Source organism: Cyclopterus lumpus, chromosome 23 (genome assembly GCF_009769545.1).
Source record: "Cyclopterus lumpus isolate fCycLum1 chromosome 23, fCycLum1.pri, whole genome shotgun sequence".
NCBI classification, from domain to species: Eukaryota; Metazoa; Chordata; class Actinopteri; order Perciformes; family Cyclopteridae; genus Cyclopterus; species Cyclopterus lumpus.
The window spans coordinates 12629203-12647760 of NC_046988.1; the positions used below are offsets into that span (position 1 = coordinate 12629203).

The window sequence follows — 18558 nt, forward strand, 5'->3', positions numbered from 1 at the left end:
ACCTAAAAGGACAGCAATTATTGGCACTTCCCATGTGTAATGTTATGTACTCTACCATATGCCGTACAGTTACAATACATTCTACAATATGTAAAACACCTCAAATGTGAAAGTGGCAATAATTCAACTAATCAATGACAATTTTGACGATAACAACGAAACTGCTGTTCCCTTCCCGTTTCATGTCTTAACATGCACAACTTCTCCACAAGGGTATTTATTGAATGTCCGAGGCCTGAGTTTGGCAATACATTCCAGGAGACTCCTCGCGTCTCAAAAAAATGTCACACAACTTCAACTTGACATATTTAGTGCATTTTATGTGCTATTTTACCTCCGACTACTCAAAGCACTCTCACGACAATGTAACCCATGTGCGCACAAGCTGAATGGATGCCATTTAAATAATCAATATTACTGAGGACTTAAACCATTTCCGGGTGGTGGTAGGACAGTTGCGAAGGTGTCGAAAGGGGATTTTGGTGACATTTTTTTGTAGCGCTTTTAAAAAAAAAGAAAAAAAAAGTGGGTTAGATCACCAGACTAAAAATCCTCTTAAAAAGAGGATGAAGAGGAGAAAAATGGGGGATGGCAGAGTGGAAAGATGAGAAAATCTACCAGTGTGACCATAAAATACATCTAGAGAAAAAACGAGATGGGGATGATCGCCTCACGTCTACGAAACTTAGACCAATCTCAAAAAACATCTCGTCACATGACAAAAGCTTTTAATGGGAGCGGTGTGATTTTAAAAACTGGTGTCCCCCACCACGGAAAACCAAAGCCGCGGGACGCCGTCCCAGCGAGTTCGTCTCCATCTGGCCAACACGGAATCGCTGCTTTTCACAGATTGCTGAAGGGAGCGTCAACAGAGAGCAGGGAGGGGGGGGGATGCAGTGCATCAAAGGCTATAGCTCCGTTACCCATGATCCTCTCAGGCTTAGGAGAGCTTAAAACACCCATAGGTCTGGTGATGAGCGGCGAACCAGCCTGCTGTGACAGATTTGTCCAGTGGCTAAGGCCCGGGCGGCACCCGAAGCCGCCTCCAGCATCTGCTCCAGCCCGCGGTTCGCCACTCAAGACCGACAAACCGGGGGGGGGGGGGGGGGGGGGGGGGGGGGGGGGGGGGGGGTACGTCAGACAGCCATCACACCCTTTCATATGCATGTAAACAAAGTTGCTACTCAAACTCAGTAATCGAGTGCAGCGCAATCCAGTGAGATGAAAACAGAAAAACGGCCTAGTACCCTCATTCTTCATCTTTGAGCCATGTTTCTTCATCTCTCACTAGCCCCCCCGCCCCCCGCCCCCCAGTGCAGCGAGAGCATGTGTGCTGGTTTTCTGTTTTCTACCCCCATCACTGCTGAGGGAGGCTTGGTGGGGGGGAATGTTGAATAAGTCAAGAAGAGGGGGGGTGGGGGGGCTGGAGGGATTTTAGCTGCCCTGGACAAAAAGAGTCCGACCCTGGCCCCCCCCACCAACCTCTAAACACCAGCTCCCCATCCCCGCCTCCCCACAGTGATGGATGATGATATGCGTCACATTAAGTCTACCTGCGTCCACAGGGGGTCAGCTAGCAGCATGCTGGCTTGCTTTTGCCTGAACAGGAGGTCTGAGCTGAGGGGTGATATGTGGCACTTGAGGCACTCTGACCCCCCCCCCCCCCACACACACACACACACACACACACACACCAGGAGGAGTGGAGGAGGGGTGGCAGGGGGGATTTGACGCTGCCAGGCTGGAATATGGACACCTCCAGTGAGGGCCCGGGCAGCGCATTAACCAGGCTGGCTCACATACGCCTGATAGTTTAAAAAGAAAAAAAAAAATCACAAATGGCTCACAATTCGGCAATGAGGTCTTCGTAAGGCAATGCACCTCCGATGCACACATAAGGATCTTTTTTTTACAAGACCATGGACATGAATGTTACTGTAAATGAAAAATAGGAGGCCGACGAGGCCTGGTGTTGTTTTTAATGTCAAGTTCAAATTAATCGTATAACGGTCGGCGCTCCAGACCTCCCCGTTGGCCAAAGTCTCACATTCATCACTTAGTCCAGACCTTTTAGACTAACTTGTTTGTTTTTTTCTCTCCCTCTTCTATCCGCAACACAAATCCCCATCTGTGTGTCTGGGGGGGAGAAACAGCTTCGCTCTGTTTCCTGCCAGAGTAAACAGTGCCATATGAACGGATGACAGAATGCTTCTAACATGCCACCTAAAAATACTCTCCAAAATCAACAAGCTCTGAAATGTTCACAAATACAGTGTAATAAAAAAAAAAAAGAATAACGTTTTGAAATCCAGAGTTGCACACTCCCGATTTAATAGACATTAGTCTACCCCAACGTAGGAGCTACAGTATGAACAAACGGCTAAAAGTGGGAGGGGCAATAAAAACGGCGTGAAAAGATGACATTCGAATGGATGGAATGCAGACGATTTTTCTCTACAAAGTACACATCCCACACAATCTCACGTCAAAGTGCATTCAACGTCAATTCTAACAGGGCCACGTGACCACGATTTGGGTAAAATAGCCCCCCCCCCCTTTGCTACACTTCAGAGTTTTTGGCGATGCGGGAGATGACAAAGTGGTTTGAGGAAAAGGGGGCAATTTTAACAACACAGGAACTGGATTGTGATTTTCAACAACATTCGTTAACTAGGGGGGGGGGGGGGGGGGGGGGAGGGGGACAGGAGACGGATCCCCTGCCCTCCACCCCCCCCCCCCCCCCCGGGAAGCTACACATACGTGGGTGATGGGAGGGCGACAGTGCAACAGGACACACTGGTATCCACAGGTAGCAGGTGTCACAACACATTCCACTTTCATAGAGGCAGAGAGAACGCCGAGATGAAGGTTTTCTGAGGCTCTTTGTTGATGGGGTGGGAGGCGGGGGGGGGGGGCAAAGTTAAGACTGAAAGCCTTTTCCCAGCTACAAGATAAAGAAAACTAATTCCCTGTGGTCCAAAAAGGGGGTCTTATAGAAAATAGAGATGCTCTCATTGGGTGTTTCTTTACCTTGAGCGTGGCTTGTGAAAGGCTTCAGTCTAAACCTCAACTTCCTCCTCGCCCGGGAAACAAAACAAGTGAAAAGAGCAAATTGAAGAAAGAAAAAAAACCTCAGGATTTTTTTAATTCATGGGGTTGTTCCTGAAATTTTTTTTTTTTTTTTTTTTTTTTTAAAGGAAAAATCCTTACAATTTAGGATTTGGTGTTGGGTGGCGTGCTGAACATGAACCAATAGTAAACCCCAAGTAAAGAAAGTGCAAAGTCAATGACAGCCCCTTCAGAAATGGAGCTGATCAACATGTTGTTTACAGTCAGGGGAGGGGGGGGGGGGGGGGGGGGGGGGGGGTGCATCTCTGTGGGGGTTCCTGGTTGGTTGTTGTTGTTTAGCTGCCCCAACAGTTCCATTTCCACAAAGCCTCTTCTAAAAAAAAAAAAAAGTGCCCAGCTGATCCAATGACAACAGAACAGATGATAATGGGGAGGGGGGGGGGGTCAAAAATATCAAACCTACAAGGTTTCCATCACCTGGACGATAGGCCACGTCCTCTGTTTTTTTTTTTTTTTTCCTCTGTTTTTTTTTCTTCTTCTTTCACAATTTCATTTCATATTCTTAGCTTCAAAAAGGCTCACTGATCGGACCAGCCACGACGTGACCCAGATCAAAAGTAGGCCGGGGTGACGGTGGGCCTCTTTAACTGGACACAGTCATCATATTGTAGGATTTGGGGGGACTGCTTCTGCCCATCACCATCATTTCCTCCTTGCAGCTGATGTGACTGTCCACCATGGGACCCCCCATCCCACCGTTTCCTGAGGGGGCGCTGGCGGTGGCCATCACCGGCATCCCTACGGGGCAGGGCTGTGACTCGTACAGGACGCAGATGGAGCCGTCCTCGCCGATGCGGTAGGACACCTCGAAGGGGTCCACCCAGAGCGTGAGCTCACTGGGCAGCAGCGAGTAGAGTTGCTGGATGGTCAGGCCGATGCGCTGGCCTGCCTGCCCCACCAGTGGGTCCATCTTGTGGTTGATGCGGATGCATCTGTATCCTGAACCCTTGCAGGGCCTGTCTGGGAACCAGTGGTGCTTGTATTGCTCTGCAGAGACAGAAGTGAGAGAGAAAGTTAAGCTTTGGGGTAATTACCATCTGGCTGCTTATAATAACATGTAATGTGGCTTAAACAAAATTATAAATAGAAACAATTCATGTCATGTGCGCCAATAAAAAGTAGAAGAGGGACCAAATGGGAAAGAAGAATGTGTTGTTAAAAACAGAAACACGACTAAGAACATCAATCGTGGATGTGAACCGAGGCTTAACATTTTTTTTTACAGATGGGAAAATCTTACACAGTAAGATCGTAAAATGAAATGTGCCCCATTAATAAACTTTAACCAAATGAAGTCCAGGGACTACAGATGAAAAATAGTGCTTTGACCAACAGTGATATTTATTAATGTGCACTCCCTCCCCCTACCAAATAAAATTAAACTGTGTAATAATAAAATATGAACTGTAACTTGCTACCTATTTAGATATATAGTGTATATTAGAATTACTGTAATCCATTACATGTTATGAATACATGAATGTTTTGTCCTTCTGGATGTTTTGAGAGCCATAAAGAAAGTACTCATCTACACTAAAGTGCTGGATACTTGTGTTCAGGAATGAAGAAAGGGTAGAAAAACACCACCACCTGTTTGAGTGCTGATAAGCAGCCATATACGGGCGGGTGGCACCCCGGGCCTACGTGACAAAAAGAGGGCCATTGAATTGCAAAATCCCTCCCCATGGCCGTCGTCAGTGTGACTGAGTCTCCCATGACTGGCTGTCGGCCATCTGGGACACCAGGCCCCGCCTCTTAAAGGGAAAGTCCTTGTTTTTCTATTTACCTCCTCTGTGTGCAGTGAAACTAGTGATGCGGCTCGAGACATTTTAGTGGTTTAGACCGACGAGGGGAACATTTTTGATGCAACATGGCTAACTCTTCGGATTATAACCCCCCCCCCCCCCCCCCCCCACACACACACACATTTACTTTGACAAGACGCATCTACATGGAATTCCCATTAATTCTAACTTCATTGTGGCCCGGAGAAGAAGAAAAAAAACATGCTAAGTGAAGTAGGCCTGCATTCAGAAGGGGGCCCCGGGGGCCACCTGTATGCCCCCCCCCCCCCCCTCGTGTCTTATCACAGAAGGCTGTATACTACGGAGCTAATCAAGGAGCTGGATGATCTTTCAGCCTCGGGACTGAACAACAAAGGCCGCTGCCCTTCAAACCCCGGAGCAGCTGGGAAAAGATCAGCTCAGCGGGGCCTATTCTTAAAGACGAGGGCGCACGGTGAGGAGGAAACTGGTAACGGAAAAGAAAAACAGTTTGACAGAGGGTTGTTTATTAACTGTGGCTGAAACTGGGGGAAAACTCACATAAAATGCTACGGATAATTTAAAAAAAATCGGAGCTCTGCGGATAACTGTTACACAACTCTCGTGATCTCAAATCTGGTCCCCGGGCCTAGTTTGCCCACTTCCCTTCGCTCAGCACAAACGAGGAGCTTTTTTTTTTTCGACACAGGAGGCACAATGTGCGCGATTGTTGCGTGCCCCCCCCCCCCCCCAGGTACAAAAGAGCCTCGTTTAGCAGGGCTCGCTCGTGGTTCTGCCTCGCGCACACACACACAATGAGACAGATGTTGGCGCATGTTTTCGTTTTGTTGATTTGTGAACGACAGCGGCTTCAAAAATACTATAAGCACCGTGTCCACGTCTCGCAGGTGACATCATTAATGTTTATGCGCTAAATATACGGCCGATTACACCGCCTGCGCCTTTAATGTCCGACAGGCGCATAGCAGAAAAGCATCCCCTCCCCCACACACACAGACCTCTCGGCCGACTCAAACTGTTGTCTTGTTTACAAACAGTCGTCGAAATGTGCTGGGTGGTGATTTTTTTTTTTGGGGGGGGGGGGGGGTCGATGAAACGCATTAAAATATATATATATATATATATATATAATTACTTTCTTCAACAACCCACCCCAAAAAAAACGTTTTACTCAGGCAGTTGTATGGCCACCTACAATGAATTGCAGTTCCTTTTTTTGTACTAAATAGTATTGTGTATGGTTCTATTCTAATAGTGTAAATGTTAATATTTCCCTCGAATAATAATGTAGCTGCAGAAGACAGACATGTGTTTATATAAGTGAGCTCCGTGTGGAGTAAATGTAGGTCACCTGCTCAGTGGATGGAGTGAGACAGATGCATAGCAGCTTTAGAGCTCTTTACAGCAATGTATTTACAGCAGAAAATACACAATACGCGAGTTTAAAAAAAAAAAATCCGATATAATAGGTAAACCTAAAGCGACATTAAGGCAGAATTTTTCGAGAAAATGTGTTTTTTAATTCACTGTACATAGCTAAATGTATTCAAATCAATGGGTGACGTGGAAAATCGTATGTCAACATAAACCCCACACGGTCAAAATGTTAAAATGACCGTGAAAAATCAAAAACACAACAAGGTCATTCACTCATTGAAAACACACACTCAGTGCTGTTTTCAATTATTATTAGTATTGTTTATCAAACACATTTTTGGTTTTAAATGTTTTTTTTAACGTCCCCGTGCTTATACATAGGTTTGGAATAGGACGCGTTTATAATCAACCCATTTCGTCCAAAATGCATTACGTAATTGAGCAGCCTCACTAGTTTGCTCGGTTTCTCTGAGAGCTTTTATCGACCGAGGTGCACTTCCTTGTTTGACGATCTTCGCACCCCCCCCGCCCCCCCTCCTCCTTTTCTTCTTCCAAAAACAAAGTAACACATCCAATCGCCTCATTTTGCCTCTTTGTGAGAGAAAAAGAAAATCCGATTGTAGCATTGTAATCGTCGACAATCGTTAGATTAAAATCGTCCGTTGTGTTTACTCCTGTTTTTTTTGCCCCTCTTCGACGTGCGCAAAAAGTGGTGCGCGTTGGCAGCGCTGACAGCGATCCATGCGAGAACAAAGAAAGGCTTCTTCTGAACCATTCTCAACCCGATAAAAAGACGAATTTAAGCATTTAACGCGACTCCAACACCTCAACTAAACGTGTGAGGTCGTCGCGTACACCGTGTTGTGTGTATATATATATATATAAATAAATATCTGGATTCTCGGTGTTTCCTTACCTGACAAAATGTCCTGTAAGCTTTGGTTGAACGTCTGGACCTGTCGATCGTTTACGTGTCCTTTCACCCGCAGAAATCTCGAAAGAAATCCGACGGCGGCGGTGATCTCTGGCTTCATCGTACCCCGGGCACAAAGGGTATGCATTGAGAACGGCGACGGCGGCGATCCGTGCGTCGTTTTCGTCCCTTACGTGTTCGTCCGACCGTTTCTCTCCACTTCGCAGCGGCGATCCTTGGCGGTTGGCTCTTTCGTTTTTCCTCTTGGCATTTATTAGTCGAGGTAGAGGTGTGTTGGGGTGGTGTTGCTCTCGGAGCGAAGTCTAGTGCTCGGACGGTACGGTGATGGGGGGGGGGGGGGGGTAAACGAGACGCCTGTTGTTGGTAAATACAGGGGGGGGCTGCGGGGGGGAGTCACTTGGTGCCACGTCTACCAACCCTCCGCGCTCACTTTCCTCCTCCAGAGTGACGCTCACGAGCGCCGTAGCGGGGTTTTATAGTGCCCCTCCCCCCCCCCTCCCTCGCTCCCTCCCTCCACACAGCGCTGACACAAGCTGCTACAGCAACAACAGCTCACCAATCGCGGCCCTGCCACCGTCTGACGAGCCCCATATAGGAGGAGTGCGGCGTCCGCGTCACCGCTGAAAATAAACAGAGGTACACAGCATGAAACAGGCGCTGCGTTCACTGGCTGTCGGAATTACGCGTGGTCTAGAGGGGGGCGTGGGGGGGGGGGGGGGGGGGAGAACAAAAGCCAACGACAACAAAGAAAACGACAACGTAGAGTTGGAGTCTGCGGCAGCAACTTAAACCTTCTGTACGCGTGTATTCTATTGCAATTCAGTACGTAAGCACAGGCTGACACCGTATGTAGTGAAATAGGACCAAACGGTGTCATTTAGTTAGCTGTGTCCAACAACTCTAAACAAAAAAAACTAATTTTGAACATCTCTGATGGTGTTTTTCGCCCTATTGTTGATCTGCTAACTGTTTCCAGAGGGAAAACTAACACCATTTAGATTCAATGCACCTCAGAGTTTAGATTTGTACAAAATTGGCCCCATTTTTGATCTCCCGTCAATCCAGATACAAGTGTTTTTTTTTGTATGTTCTTCACCACCTGTGACTGAATCCAGCAACTTGTATTCCCATCTTTACCTATTTAGTATTAATCTCTCCTATTTATGAAAGGTTTTGAGTTGTATGGATCTCGATCTTAGTCATTTTACATACGTAGGACGTGTCCTTGTCTCCATTCTCCATAAAGAAACCCATTCCAGTAGATCGTCCTGGTGGCCTTTCGGAGTTTAACATGCCGACCAGCTGCCTTTGTTTCGTGCCATCCCCCATGTCTCTCCCCCTCTTCATTTCAGCTCTTCGCACCATAAATCCTTTTGTTCGGTGATAGGTAGTTTTCCCTGCAACCGTTCTCCAATTTGACCAAAGTGACCAGAATGTATTGAGGGTTTTGTAACTTGTAAGCTATGGGTCAGAAATTGCAATATTTACCTCATTAGGATTTAGCAATCTATTTAAAAGTGTGGCACACGTTTTAAAACTTTTTTTCTCCTCTACACAAGATCCTAGTTTGTAACTACTGTTATTTGTTGAACATTTAGTCCTAACAGATTAGTAGCCTGTTTGTGGTACTGGCCTGACCTTATTATCAGGTCAGAGAACAGGTGTGTGTGTGTGAAACAGAGACAGGAAGAGAGAGCGAGACAGTTTACATTTATCTCAGTTCAGTGTGTCACCTCAGTGCCTGGTTCTTTCTCGCTTCCTTTCTCAGTGCGCGCGCGCATGTTCGTGTGTGTGTGCAAATCCGTGGCTGTTTATCCACATATGCAACAGGAAGAGTCTCTATCAACTGAAAGAGTGCGTGATCCCGTCAAAACGCAGAGGAGGCGGCCGACAACGTTGTGCCAGGAAGCAGCGGAATCTGCTTTCTTTTCAGCGGCCAGTCCCTACCTGCTCATTAAAATCAGTGGAAAAGTACAGGCCGCTGTTCTTTGTTTGTTGCAGACACAGTATATGATGTCCCATAGAGTGCTCCAGTCATGATGCAATCAAACAGACCCCGACCACACCGACTGGTTCAGAAACGCACACACACAATATAGACGTGTGTGTGTGTGTGTGTGAAAAACATCAGTGTAATAGAGATTGAATTATGCTGCCAACTTGAATATTCTCCAGTATTTCCCTGATGTCATTTATCTGACCACTCAACTGTCTTGATAGTATTTTTTATTCATTTACATGTATTTTTTTAAGTCAGAAAAGTGACTTGAGTTTTGACTTCTCAGCTTTCCAATGGAAAATATGGTAAATATAGCCTTGCACTTTAAATACATGTTGTTTCAACCTTATTTGTACAAAAGTGCAGCCGACTCAGTCAAATATGTAACCTGTGATGGTGTTTGTTAGTGAAAATGATCTGAATCTAAATCTCTGAAGCTTTAATTCTATTTTTTGTTTTATTTGACTTCTTAAAAAAAAAAGAAGTGATAATTGGACTGTTATTTTTCATGTAAAAGTACATGTGCGTTCCAACAAATTGCAGTCACACAATATAAACTGAAATACATCCCACAGTTGTACCTATGTAAAAGGTTTAGTCATTCCTAAGGTTTTGTTTTATCTGAATTTGAAAACAAAATGTACATGTACAGGTGTAAAGAAAATATGTCATATCTCCATCGGCCTCTTTATTCTTCGCGGCCACAAGAAAGTGACTCACTTCCTGAAGGTTCTCTCATGTTGGCAGGAAAACCCTCAAATCATAGACGAGTTCACACATGTGTAAACCCCCCCCCCCCCCCCCTCTTCCCCACCACATTAATAGTCACAGTTTCGCCCACTGTTACGCACCGCAGTGCTATTTCTTTGAAAGAGTGGAAACTTTGGACGTGTTTCGGAAAGCGTGGACATTTCTGTTTTACTGATGTAAACTAGCACGTACCTCATTTGTTACATTGTGCACACGTCGTGGTTTAATACAGGGGACAACTTCATGTTCCACAAATCATACCAGTTTACGAAGAGAGGTTTACGAGTGAGCGGCGACTTTTCACATTACTCCCACATTCCTCCCATAATATCCACAGCAGCGGAGTGAAATATCTTCTAGCAAAGTATCGCCGAGCCAATGCAGTGTAACGTTCAAGTGAGTTGTAGCTTGAGACACACAAGACCACATGTGACCTTTGGAGCAATGTGTATCGTGGCTTTTTAAGATGCAGGTTATGTTTGAATGTTTTTATACAATATCTTTGTAGCTATTTTGTTTGCTTTAAAAAAAAAAAATTTAAAAAACAACCTTTGTCTCATTTCCTTTGTTCTGTTATGCCGACAGTGAAGTTGCTAGATTTTCTGGTATTTGTGTTTGAGAAATGCAAGTTGGTTGATTTTAGTGAGAAAAGCCATAAAGCCTGACTGTCCTTTAGTGGAAGACATACTTTGTAATAAGCTATGTTTTCATAATACACAACATAAAAAAAAGAAGTTTAAAATCAGCCGCAGAATCCTCTCAATCACTCCTTGAGCATAATCCACAGGAAGGGATTAACGCAGAAGCTGTAATGCATATTATTTTCTAGTTTTATTGGGGGGGGGGGAATTAATTGTTTTGGATCGCGAGGGACAGCAAAGTGATGTATTGCTGCAGTTTGAGAAACTTCTTTGCACGTTTTGATCCTTTTCCATCGCAACAACTGGTCCCTATTAAAAATGCTTTGTAACTGGCATCCACTGTAATATTATTTGGAGTGAAATATATCTTAAAATGTAATTTGATCAATTTGACAGAATTGGCAGCTGAAGGAAGTTAGCTTCTGTGCCCATTTCCCTCCCGGCAGTGCAGCAGCAAGCAGTAGATCTTCAAGCAAGCAACGATAGCGCACATCTGTACCACACACACAAAACAGGGATATGCCTCATTACTGACAGACTGTGGGGGTATGTGGCTGAGTTTTGGCAGCTCAGCAGGGGAGATAAAAGCCAGATTGGATAAAGAAAGAGAAAGAAAGTATACGTTACAACAGAGCGAGCTTGTGAAGGGTAATTAAACCTGGAAAACCCCCCGAACCTTCCTGTTCTTTTTGAAGTATTGAAAGTTGAAAATAGTGCACCTGAAGCAGACACACACAGACTGCAGAAAATGTCCTGTGCCACTGGTTGTTTATAATCTGAGGGCCACCAGCAACGGATAAAATATAGCCCCGGCTGTTGCCAGACGAGGGTGGGGTATCCTGTCGTTACGTCGGGCCCTCAGTCAGACTAATGAATGGAGGCTTTTATCTTGAAACCGCACGTGAGCTAAAGTAGAGGGAAGAATGTCAGGTCGGGAATGAAGGGAGAGCGAGAGAGAGAGAGAGAGACCACGGCTGCTCTCCGGCGTGGGCAGAGGTTTCCAAACACGGTGGTGAAAACACACAAGTGTAAATGTAACCCGCACACCAGCAAAGACTCCCAACATCTGCGGCTCGCACAAAAGCTAAAGCAACATAGGCTGAATGCATCCAGACATGAGACAAAACAACGGCCCCGACGTTCCCAGTACACTCATAAACACAGAGAGAGACCTGAATAACATTCACAGATAAGACCATGGGCAGAGTCATTTACTGATTCATTACCTGACCCACTTTGCACATTTGTTCCCACTGACCTTAAATTCGATTATACCTCAACCATCCGTTTGCTTACATTGTATATTTACACAAGAGCCATACTTTAACTGCTAGACGAGAGCCAGATCTCGTGAGAGTGTGATACTGAGACAGAGGCAGGTCTGGAACAAAGTATATCCTGTACACCGGCCCTGTAAAGTAGATGATGTGATATCCCATAATTGTCATTTGTGACCACATCGAAAAAAAAGTTACCGGTGTCTCACTTTCAGTAAATTCTTTAGATAATAGGTTTGTGAATCATAATGTTGTAAATGCATGCATATGTACTTGCTATACCATCTAAAAAAATGCAATTCCATAGTCCAGTACAATATATTACCATCGATGTGGGAATACACTTCATACAATACATAGTTAATCTATTATATTCTCATTGGAACACTTTGTTTTTGTTCTCACACACAGAACAACTCAACGTACTGTCACTCCAAGAATGTTAAACGGCATGCTGGTTGGAAATGTAGATCTCGAAACAGCAGTGATGTCACTCTGCTGTGAGTGTATGGGTGTGGCCCAGATGGGGTAATTACCTTTCAGAAAAACAAGTTGGAGAAACTCTATATAAGCCCTTCCCACTTTGATCCTCGGCCACCAGGAAGAGACTCATCTGAGAAAACCACAAACTTTCCATGATGCTTTCTCTCGCTCTCTCTCTCTCTCTCTCTTTATATTTCTCTCTCTCTCTCTGCTGATGTTAATTCAAACAGGAAGCTGTCCCAGCGCCCTCACCGCTGGACTGTTGCTCTGTGTGCTGTGGCTTGGCCTTGACTCGTTCACAAAAAATGGAGCAACATGCACACTGAATGCCTCGGGAACCTTTTTTCCCCCCCCCAGTAATATATATTTTTTTCCTACTTCTGATTCAGCTTAAACTCTCCGTGTTTACTCAATTCATTGGGAAGTTTCAGTCCAGATGGATCCTCCAAGCAAAGCAGCCCTGGAGTTTTTTTCTTTTTCTGTAGCTATATTCCATTATTCTTTTTCCCCACTCATAGCTCTCCAGAACATCTTGAGTTATTCGTGTTCTGTGCTTGGCAAGACAAAATGTACAGCCGCTTTAAGTCGGAGGGATTACACTTGTCCGTAGCTGTACATATTGATGTTCAAATTATTCAGTTCCTTTTTCCACTTATACATGAAGCTCTCCATGCAAAGTAACTAAGTTCCTCAGTCAGGACTCCAACACTTTGTGTCTACAAGTCTACGAGTCGAACAATATAAACCCTATATAGCGCGTGTATGCTTCTGTGTGTCTTTGTGTATTTATAGCAGTGACATTTGAGATAGTGAAGGCCTGCCAGGACCAGTCAAGTCCAGTTTGGAAAGCTGAAACCCTTCACGTGCTTGTGAATCACAGGTAACTATGAAGTGAACTGCTCAAGTGATGAATATGTACATATTAAACTCCAAACTCATTTTCAACCATCAAATAGAAGCCACAAAGTAGGTGTGTGAGTGTCACACATACTGTAATAAGAATCCTACCAGCGTTTGCCGTGCGTTCAAACCGTGCCATGTCCCATTCTTGTGGTCTCCAAACTGCAAGACCATGATGTAAGATACACCTTAGCTGCATATAACTTATTTACTGATGACCTGCATTGCCTTTAAAGGATGTTCAGCTTGTGCCATTGCGTAATATTAAAGGCCTTATTTCTCCTGCACCACCAAACCTAGATCGGAACGTGGTGCTCTTAAATACTCTGCTGGAAATTGATTGAGGATTAAATACTAGCTGCCTACATATAGCCTTGTAAATGTGTTATTGTCAGAAGTTATAATGCATTCAAAATTAGAAAGAAACATGGTTAGCAGTCTGGCTATAGGGATGTGCCTTGGCCCCTAATTTGATCCAGACTGAAATACCTTTACAACTAAAGTATTTTGCTATGAAATTTAGGACAGATATTCTTCTTTCCTTTTGGGATGAATTCTATTAACTTGGGTGATCCCCTGACTTTCCATATTGAGCCCTCATCTGGTCTAAATGGACATTCAAAATATTTGGTTTAGCTTTTTTATTTTGTATTTGCTTTTCCAGATGGCATTTGAAATTTGATCTGCCTATTTCAGGCTTAATGTTAGCATTAAGATGGAGAACACAGTAACAACTTTAAACCTGCTCATCGTGTCATTGGGAGCATGTTAGCATTAGCACTCAGCTTAAAGCAACATTGTGCCTAAGTCCATCCTCACAGAGCTGCTAGCCAGAGAGTCTTGGTCTTGCTTTATGCTCCAAGACAGATGTTGAGTCGAGCATTCCTTGAGGATTGTTCGAACAACAGTTTTCTGGGCTTGATGTGGCTGTGTTTGTTAGCACCGTGGTCTGTGACTTCTTCAATCTTCTGTCCGAATATTTGAGCTTTCAAAAAGGTTAAAGTTTAAAGGTTGTATACTTTCTGTAAAAGTTCTACATGTGTGGATGATCACTAGTGCCAGCTGGCTGGTGTGCATGTGGCATATTGCATGTGGCTCGTTGCTGGTCTGGTGCTGGGACTCACTGGCTTTTCCTAGTGGAATGGCAACGTTTCAATGCCTTACGGGTTGAGTCACACACACACACACACAGACACACTGCCACACACACACTGCCACACAGACAGCCTGATCAGGCCGCATATCCCAGTATCTGTCTGCAGCACATTTTGTGAGATATAAATATGTAACATTTCGATGAATATTGCATACATATTCTTCTCACTTTATCTGGGACAGAGTCTTCACACATAATGAATGTAACGGCTGTGTGAGGATTTAGACTGTCACATCCTGTGTGCTGCAGTTCAGCTTGGGCCAATGACATATTATATTATGCCCTAAATCAAATGAATTCATTGGTTGAAGGGAGGCTCTCATTCTTTTTTTTTTTGCAGACACTGACAAAAGAAGTATCTGACTGCAATTCCATTGTGAGTAAAAACAGTTTAAGAATTCAACTATATTTGTGGAGACATGGTACATTGGCATATATTAAGAAGGTATACTTTATGAATCCCGCAAGGGTAAATTAATTGTTTTCACACTGTCACATATATATATATATATATATATATATATATATATATATATATAACTGTACACGCATACGTTATGTATGGAGATATGGAGAGATGTCAAAGTCTTCCTCACAGCATGGTAGTTGTAGCTTTGGTACCATACTGGCACCTCTCCAGCCACCAGCCCACACTCCTTACTTGGTCTATGTATCTACTTGAGCCGGCGACCCTCCGGTTCCCCAGCCAAGTCCCCATGGACTGAGCCACAAAGACTGAGGTATTACTGCCGCCGACCCTGTAATGCGTTTCCACGTCTCCTTCATGCCTTTACAATCAAGGCCACAGAAGACATGGATTTCCACTAATGTCTAGCAGCTAAATTGAATAACAAATGATTTAAAGGGCATTGATGACGAATAGGCTTCCTGAGTGCACGATGCAGTAACAAATAAATATGGAGGCCCTGAATAAAGCATACAAGACACACGTGTCATTTATTGGACAGGTTAAATAAATGAGATATATCATGTTAATTAGTGATCTTAAGAGGTGCTGGTAGGCAAATGTGTTTCCTTTCAGAGCCAGGCTATCTGTTTCCCCCTTCCCCATTTCCAGTATTTATGCCAAGCTAACTGGCTTCATCTTTATTTACAGTAGTGATGCTCGGGTTAGTGGTTAGTTTTGATATTTTCTAGTTAGCTTTAACCTTAGTGTTAGCTTTAATGCTAGTGAGCTTAAACCTTAGTGTTATCTTTAATGCTAGTCAGTTTTAACCGTAGTGTTAGCTTTAATGCTAGTCAGCTTCAACCTTAGTGTTAGCTTTAAGTCAGTTTTAACCTTAGTGTTAGCTTTAATGCTAGTCAGCTTTAACCTTAGTGTTATCTTTAATGCTAGTCCGTTTTAACCTTAGTGTTAGCTTTAATGCTAGTCAACTTTAACCTTAGTGTTAGCTTTAATGCTAGTCAGCTTTAACCTTAGTGTTAGCTTTAATGCTAGTCTGTTTTAACCTTAGTGTTATCTTTAATGCTAGTCCGTTTTAACCTTAGTGTTAGCTTTAATGCTAGTCAACTTTAACCTTAGTGTTAGCTTTAATTGTAGTCAGCTTTAACCTTAGTGTTAGCTTTAATGCTAGTCAGCTTTAACCTTAGTGTTATCTTTAATGCTAGTCCGTTTTAACCTTAGTGTTAGCTTTAATGCTAGTCAACTTTAACCTTAGTGTTAGCTTTAATGCTAGTCAGCTTTAACCTTAGTGTTAGCTTTAATGCTAGTCAGCTTTAACCTTAGTGTTATCTTTAATGCTAGTCTGTTTTAACCTTAGTGTTAGCTTTAATGCTAGTCCGTTTTAACCTTAGTGTTAGCTTTAATGCTAGTCAACTGTAACCTTAGTGTTAGCTTTAACACTATTCAGATGTAACCTTAGTGTTAGCTTTAACGCTAGTCAGCTTTAACCTTAGTGTTAGCTTTAATTGTAGTCAGCTTTAACCTTAGTGTTAGCTTTAATTGTAGTCAGCTTTAACATTGGTGTTAGCTTTAACCATGTATACTTTATCCTTAGTGAGCCTGGTTGTGGGTCAGCCCACTCATCACTACCAGACAGACCTGTCTGTCTGACATATTTGTATTACTCACAGTGGAACTTCTAAGACAAACAGAAAGTACAGGATAACCTTATCAATCAGGTAGATAAGAAGGAACACGCAGGTTTTATCATTGACTCCTGTCAGCATACTGTGTCTCAACTTGAAGGAAACATTGCTACCCTGGTTCCACCCTCCTTAAAAAGACGAGACACACACACACACACACACATACAGAGAGAGCAAGAGTAGACATGTGTGAGTGAGCTTCAGTGACGGTGCTACCCCTCAACATGACTCACGCGTTTAAACAGCCTCAAACGGCTTGGGATGAAATCCAGTCTTGGCCCACGCGAGCTGTCATTTCACCGCCAGCTGCTATTCATGACATAAGCTACAGTTACACAGGGCACGGCCATAAGTGCAGATGAGTTAAACCAAAAAGGGTACAACACTCTCCTTCAGTTCTGCAGAGCGCGGCAGAGACTCCAAGGGGTTGTTGTGAAGCTAAGACGCCCCGTTGGGACAAACAGGTTTGGGTTTGTTGGATTTTCCATCCCCCAGTGCTACCGTCACAAAGTTTGTCCGTAAGATAGAGGTTATCACTTTGTATCGTATTCAATTCAGTTTATTTCATATAGCCCAATTACTTTTTGATTTGTTAGTATTTTCATTTACCACTTATTTTATTGAGTCAGTTTTTCATAGTCACATGTTCTTTTCTAAACATTTTCTCTGGTCACACCGTCACACAGATAATACACCAACATCCATAATCTACAAATTTAAATTAAAGATATATAGTTATATATAGTTATACATCTGTACCAAATCCAACCCCTAACTTCTCTTGTCATTGCACCAAAAATTGTTTGTCTTGTCATATGTTTTTGCAGTTGCTTGAAAAATTGCGATGCTCAATAGCACAATATTTGCTTGGTATGGATTGAAAATAATAAAATAAAATAGTAGACTTTCAAATGAAAACGTTGCTTAGTGAAAACACACGCCCTTGTTTCTGTAAGGAGTGGATTATTTTAATTATTATTTATTTTGGCATTATTTCTTGGACTGATTTATGACCCGCACAGTAACATGTATTCCAACTGTAAACACTGATGTTTTGTAAAGGTGTTTTGTAATCCCATTGGGGATGGGCCACGAGAATGCATCATCAAAATTATTATGATTGTGATGTGTACGATTATACACCGAGTTAGTCAAACAAAGCAAAAGGCACTGATTGATACTCATGCACTGATATTTTAGTTCCAATAGAACACCAAGAAGCCTTATCATGCACTTAAACACCATCATAGTAAAAGGTGTCGCTTTCCTCACCCAAAATGAGTGACAGCATATCACTAAAACTGTATACATTTTCCTGAAGCATAATCTTGTTCACCCTTCGGTGGACTGTTCAGCCAGCTGCTGCCTGTCACAGCATATCAGAGTGCACTTTGAATACTAATAAATACATTTGTTTGCGGTATTTCTCCCATGTGTTTGCCAGCTAGCTGAGACAGGTAAACATTAACTTTTAGATGAAGGAAGTGAACGCATGGACTTCAGCATGGAGGGTTGATAATTACAGCTGCTCCTGCAATGTAAGCATGCTGAGCTGCAGTGTTGTGGAGGATACAGTATATTCATGCATAGAAATCTGTGAAGTATTGGAGCTGTCACTCCTGTTTTAACCATCTAATTACTCCCTACACTCACACTTAAAGGGTATGCGTGTTGTTTTTACTACAGGTTTCTTACAGTCATCAAATCCCATAAGAAAACCAAAATAATGGATAAAATAATTCTCAATGATAAAACTGTCATTGTACCGAAAGCCTGATATTGGATATTGCTTCTGTGCTGCAGACCTTCATTGTTGTTGGAAAAAAATAAAATCTCATTAATGAACTACACTGGCCTTCTGCTGTCAATATTACTTGCGGTTAGTTCTCAACAAATATGTTATTTACTTCTGTTTGAGTTAGTATTTATTTGTTGTTAACCTGTTTTAAGAGTTACAAAAATAAAATCTCACCAGCTTTATGAATAAGGAAAATAGCAGCTAAACAAGCAGGCTGAAGT

The 18558-nt window shown here is 43.2% G+C and overlaps 1 protein-coding gene across 1 annotated transcript; it reads right to left on the bottom strand.

Moving 5' to 3' along the window:
* Positions 1-3162: 3162 nt before the first annotated feature.
* btg1 (B-cell translocation gene 1, anti-proliferative) lies at positions 3163-7861 on the bottom strand. The gene is made up of 2 exons (XM_034526662.1): positions 7207-7861; positions 3163-4116 (listed from the first exon to the last, which is right to left on the bottom strand). The coding sequence occupies exons 1-2, from the start codon at positions 7349-7351 to the stop codon at positions 3713-3715; spliced, it is 549 nt and encodes a 182-aa protein (XP_034382553.1). The 5' UTR covers positions 7352-7861; the 3' UTR covers positions 3163-3712.
* Between the last annotated feature and the right edge of the window lie 10697 nt (positions 7862-18558).

What these genes read in the sequence shown, in the direction of transcription:
- btg1 (XM_034526662.1), bottom strand. Translation starts at nt 7,351, where the DNA reads ATGCATACCCTTTGTGCCCGGGGTACGATGAAGCCAGAGATCACCGCC. An exon ending in CTTACAGGACATTTTGTCAG is followed by an intron (nt 4,117 to 7,206) that starts GTAAGGAAACAC and finishes CTGTCTCTGCAG; the next exon opens with AGCAATACAAGCACCACTGG.